The sequence below is a fragment of the Cupressus sempervirens genome, chromosome 7, assembly GCF_028749045.1.
Source record: "Cupressus sempervirens isolate cs-2001-9-10 chromosome 7, ASM2874904v1, whole genome shotgun sequence".
Lineage (NCBI taxonomy): Eukaryota > Viridiplantae > Streptophyta > Pinopsida > Cupressales > Cupressaceae > Cupressus > Cupressus sempervirens.
Window position 1 is genome coordinate 307,956,026 of NC_143124.1, and position 4,259 is coordinate 307,960,284.

The following is a 4,259-nucleotide window of genomic DNA, read 5'->3' on the forward strand; positions in this document are numbered from 1 at the left end:
AAAAGAATGCATATTTCTATTTTGTTTTTTTGACATGTAAATGAACATCAAATTTTTTTCAAAATGGAAAATGTTTACATTGAAGGTTGTCTCCACTATAGAAAGCCTCTCAGCTTAACTAAACTATCTCTTAAAAATTTGATGATAAAATATGGTTTATATCCATTTATTTTAATTTAATTAATATAATATTGCATCCATAGTTTCAATAGTAATAAAAAAAATTAATCAATACTAACTTTAAAATAGTAATATTAAGTCAAAATTTATATCTTCAAATTCACTTCAATAAAAGAGTTAAATGATGTTATTTTTATTAGAATTATTCCTAAAATTATTGTTAGTAAAGAGAAAATTAACACTATAATAATATTAATCAGTTTATATATATATATATATATATATATATATATATATATATATTTCACATTACAATTTTTTTTTTTAAAATTAATTATTTAATTCTTTTGAAAGAAATTGTTTAAGTTCTTTTATTTATATATATATATAATCTAATATAATATTGTAAACTAAAATGATTTTAAAATTAATTAATTAATTCTTATAAAAAGAAATTGTTTAAATTCTTATATTAAATAAAAATTACTATTATCTAATAATAATAAAAATTTAATTATTTTTTAATAATATCATAATAAAAGTTAATAATGGATAAAAAAGTTAATAAATTTAAAACATACTATTGTATTATAGGCTAGTACTATTCCATTCAATTTGCAGAATTATGGAATTAGTTTGAAATCTATCCACCAATCACAACTAATGATTTTTGAATAATTAAAATATTTCTAAAATTTTTTTATTCTTTTATAAATTTTATATTTCACACAAATTATATGATTGGCTCAACTCATTTTGTGTTATAAGAGCCCCTTTTTCCGTAGTTCTCCATAATGCAATATTTTTGGCTATATTGAAGGTAAAATAAGAGTTAAATGGAAATAGTTGTATTAGTTTTAGTTTATTTGTGCATAAGTTTTGGTTAATCAAATTTACAAAAAAATCAAATAAATATAATAATGTCAATTTATTTTTTACTTTGCTAAAATTATTTACATTAAAATAATGTATAAAAGTGAAATTTTATATATAAAATGTATTTACAAGATGTATAAACATCAAAGTAAAATTTATTTACAACTACCAATGAGATAATAAGAGTATAACGAGTTTTTACACTATTTTATTTATTTTATGATGAGAGAACTTATTAATTATATATAAAAAAATTCCATTTTTTATAATAATTATTTTTTAAATTTTCTAATATTTGAATTAGATTAAATTAAATTTATTATAAATTTAATTAAAAATTTACAATTTGTTTTCAATACTTACAAATACAATTAATAACAATAAGACAAGTAACTATATAGCACTTGTTAAATTTTGAAAATAAAAGTATCTTATACAAATCGTGATGAAATATATGATGGGCTTATCAAAATGTAAAGGTCAAATACAAATCGTGCAAGAGAAAGTGATGCACGGCAACTGCATTGACAGCTCCTAGTAGGCATGATCTTGGACTGGGGTAAATCAGTCGCAATAGGTTAGAATTCATACCGTGCACGTTTTATTTGAAGCGATTTTTTTGCTGAAATGTGGAATAAAGTACAAGTCCTCTAAATATGGGAGAACGAATAATACGTAACACAGCTTAACTCGTCTAAACTGTTAATTTCGATGCTGCATTACTACATTATCAAACTCCCTTGCGAAATTTTTGCAAATGCAAAAATCAACGAGTGGTAGAGAAATAGACCATGTGAATACATTTCTGCATAATGTTAAACATAATATTTCTATTACTTGTCTGACAATTGATTGAATTATATGGTGTTTTAATGGAGGCAAAAATGTCCCTAAAAATTAGGGATCACCATAACTATTAATCTGTTTCACATTCTTTATCTAATGGGTTCAAATGGGTTTGAACGACACTCGTTTCAATTACAAACTAAGCAACATACTAACCTTAGAGAATGGGCATAATACTTTCTAGATTAGGACTGTATGATTTAAGCAGCTCATTTAACCTGACTTAAGCCAAGAAACAGGCCCTTCATAATCCTATAAATTAAAGAATATCATTGAAGCTTGCATATGTGAAAAAGCCGACTAAAATATTGTTTTAAGATGGCTCCTGTTAACCCCCCAATTTCTAAACATCATGAGTTGAGGATTGTTAACACAGAAGTTATAGTGCCTGCTCTTCCAATGCGACAGCACATTCTTCCTCTCTCAAATATAGATCTCACTATTCCACCACTTTCTGTGCATGTCTTCTTCTGTTATAAAACTCCCTCTTCTAGGACTTTCGCATCAGCACTATCTCATCTCAAGACATCCCTCTCCAGGGTCTTAGTTTCTTACTATGTATTTGCAGGAAGAATGGTTATAGATGGCCTTGGCCTACCAAATATCAATTGCAATAACAAAGGAGTTCGCTTGACCCAAGCTTATGCTGCAGCTCCTCTTTCTCATCTCAATTTATACAACCCTGATGAATCTGTGCAGGGGAGGCTTGTTCCTCTACTTTCAAAGCCCTTTCAAGAAGATGGCGATCCTGTTTTTTCCGTGCAGGTAAATGACTACAAACAGCACGTACCATTTTCCACTTGTATGGTTTTCTGCATTACAATCTTAACGATATTTGGTACTTGCAGGTTACGGAGTTCAGCTGTGGAGGTATTGTTGTTGGCTGTACATTCGACCACAGAGCCGCAGATGCATACTCAGCAAATATGTTTTTCACAAGTTGGGCAAATCTTTCTAGGAACAATTCATCTGTATCTCCCAATCCATGCTTTACACGCTCTGCTTTGTGCCCTAGAGAGTACCCCACTTACTCTGCTCAAATTGAAAAAATGTATGCGAACTATACTCCTCAGGAACCCGGCCAAGAAAATGATCCTCAACCACCATCTCTATCAAGTAGAATTTACCACCTAGATGCAAAGAACATCATGGATCTCCAATTTAATGCAAATAAACATGGTAACAACTACACCAAATTAGAGGTTTTCAGTGCTTACTTATGGAAGCTACTGATACGCACCCAGAAGGTAAAGGACACTGCCAGTTGCAGTAAAATAGGAATAGTTGTAGATGGCCGCCCACGCTTAAGGGAGATTGGGGTTTCTGTTAATTACTTTGGTAATGTCATAATCTTGCCATTTGCTGAAGCAAATTCTCGTTATGTAGAAAACGAACCACTTTGTTGCAGTGCAGGTTTAATTCATGGTGCTATACAGAGTGCAGCAAATGAGGAGCACTTTCAAAGCTTAATTGATTTAGTGGAGACGAGAAAGCCAACTCCTGTCGTAGGGAAGATTTACGGCAAAGAAGACGGCCGCTTGAAGTCATCTGGACCTGCAGTATTGGTGTCTTCTGGACTGCGGTTTCCTTTGTATGAGGTTGATTTTGGATGGGGGAAGCCTGCATTTGGAAGCTACCATTTCCCTTGGGGCGGTGAAGCAGGGTATGTAATGCCAACTCAAAGCCCTGCAGGAGACGGTAGTTGGATGGTCTACATGCACCTTCCTTTGGAGCAATTATACGCCATAGAATCTGATCCCTATCGCCTTCTGTTTCCAATCACACAAGATTTCTTACATTTGGCTTAGAAATATCTTGACAGCCTAGATAACCGTGTATATGTTTGTGACTCTGTCCCTATATAGGTATGGCATTGTTGGAGATAACTTGATCTCCGATAGTTAAATGTTCGTTTTGTGTTCTACTGAAATCGAAAAAATGAAATTTAGTGGTAGTGTTGGAAGAAGAGTCATTAAGGTGTTTAAAATAATTGATAAATTGTAAGTTAATGTTATTAGTATTTGCCATAGGTTAAATGCTATTGCAACTCTTATTTTAAAGTGATTAATTTTTTTTTACAATTAGGAATTTCTCTTTCTGAAAGGTTTTAATTTTTTTATAATATAATGAGTAATTTTAAAATTATAAAATCATAAAAAATATTCTTCGGTGATTTTGTTTGAGGTCTTATTAGAGATTTGACAAAAGCACTATTCCTAAGGCCATTTTTTTGGGACATAATTTTGTTGATTATTACATTTAAATAGATTTTATATTTAATTATATCAATGAAGATATCTAAATTGATATTATATCTTTATATATAAAGTCTGGTATGAAAAAAACAATATTCAATTTACAAAAGTTTTGAGAATTTCTAAGCATAATTAGATTAAATATAACTTGAGTGATTCAAT

At 29.9% G+C, this 4,259-nt stretch overlaps 1 protein-coding gene across 1 annotated transcript; it reads left to right on the forward strand.

Annotated features, from left to right (window-relative positions):
• Nucleotides 1–1,969: 1,969 nt before the first annotated feature.
• Nucleotides 1,970–3,808, forward strand: LOC149546640 (coniferyl alcohol acyltransferase-like). Its single transcript, XM_089794639.1, has 2 exons — nt 1,970–2,607; nt 2,691–3,808. The coding sequence occupies exons 1-2, from the start codon at nt 2,161–2,163 to the stop codon at nt 3,648–3,650; spliced, it is 1,407 nt and encodes a 468-aa protein (XP_089650765.1). The 5' UTR covers nt 1,970–2,160; the 3' UTR covers nt 3,651–3,808.
• Nucleotides 3,809–4,259: the final 451 nt, after the last annotated feature.

Excerpts from the sequence above, each read along its gene's own strand:
- LOC149546640 (XM_089794639.1), top strand. The coding sequence starts at position 2,161 with ATGGCTCCTGTTAACCCCCCAATTTCTAAACATCATGAGTTGAGGATT. Across the intron at positions 2,608-2,690 it reads ATCCTGTTTTTTCCGTGCAG|GTTACGGAGTTCAGCTGTGG; the intron begins GTAAATGACTAC and ends TGGTACTTGCAG.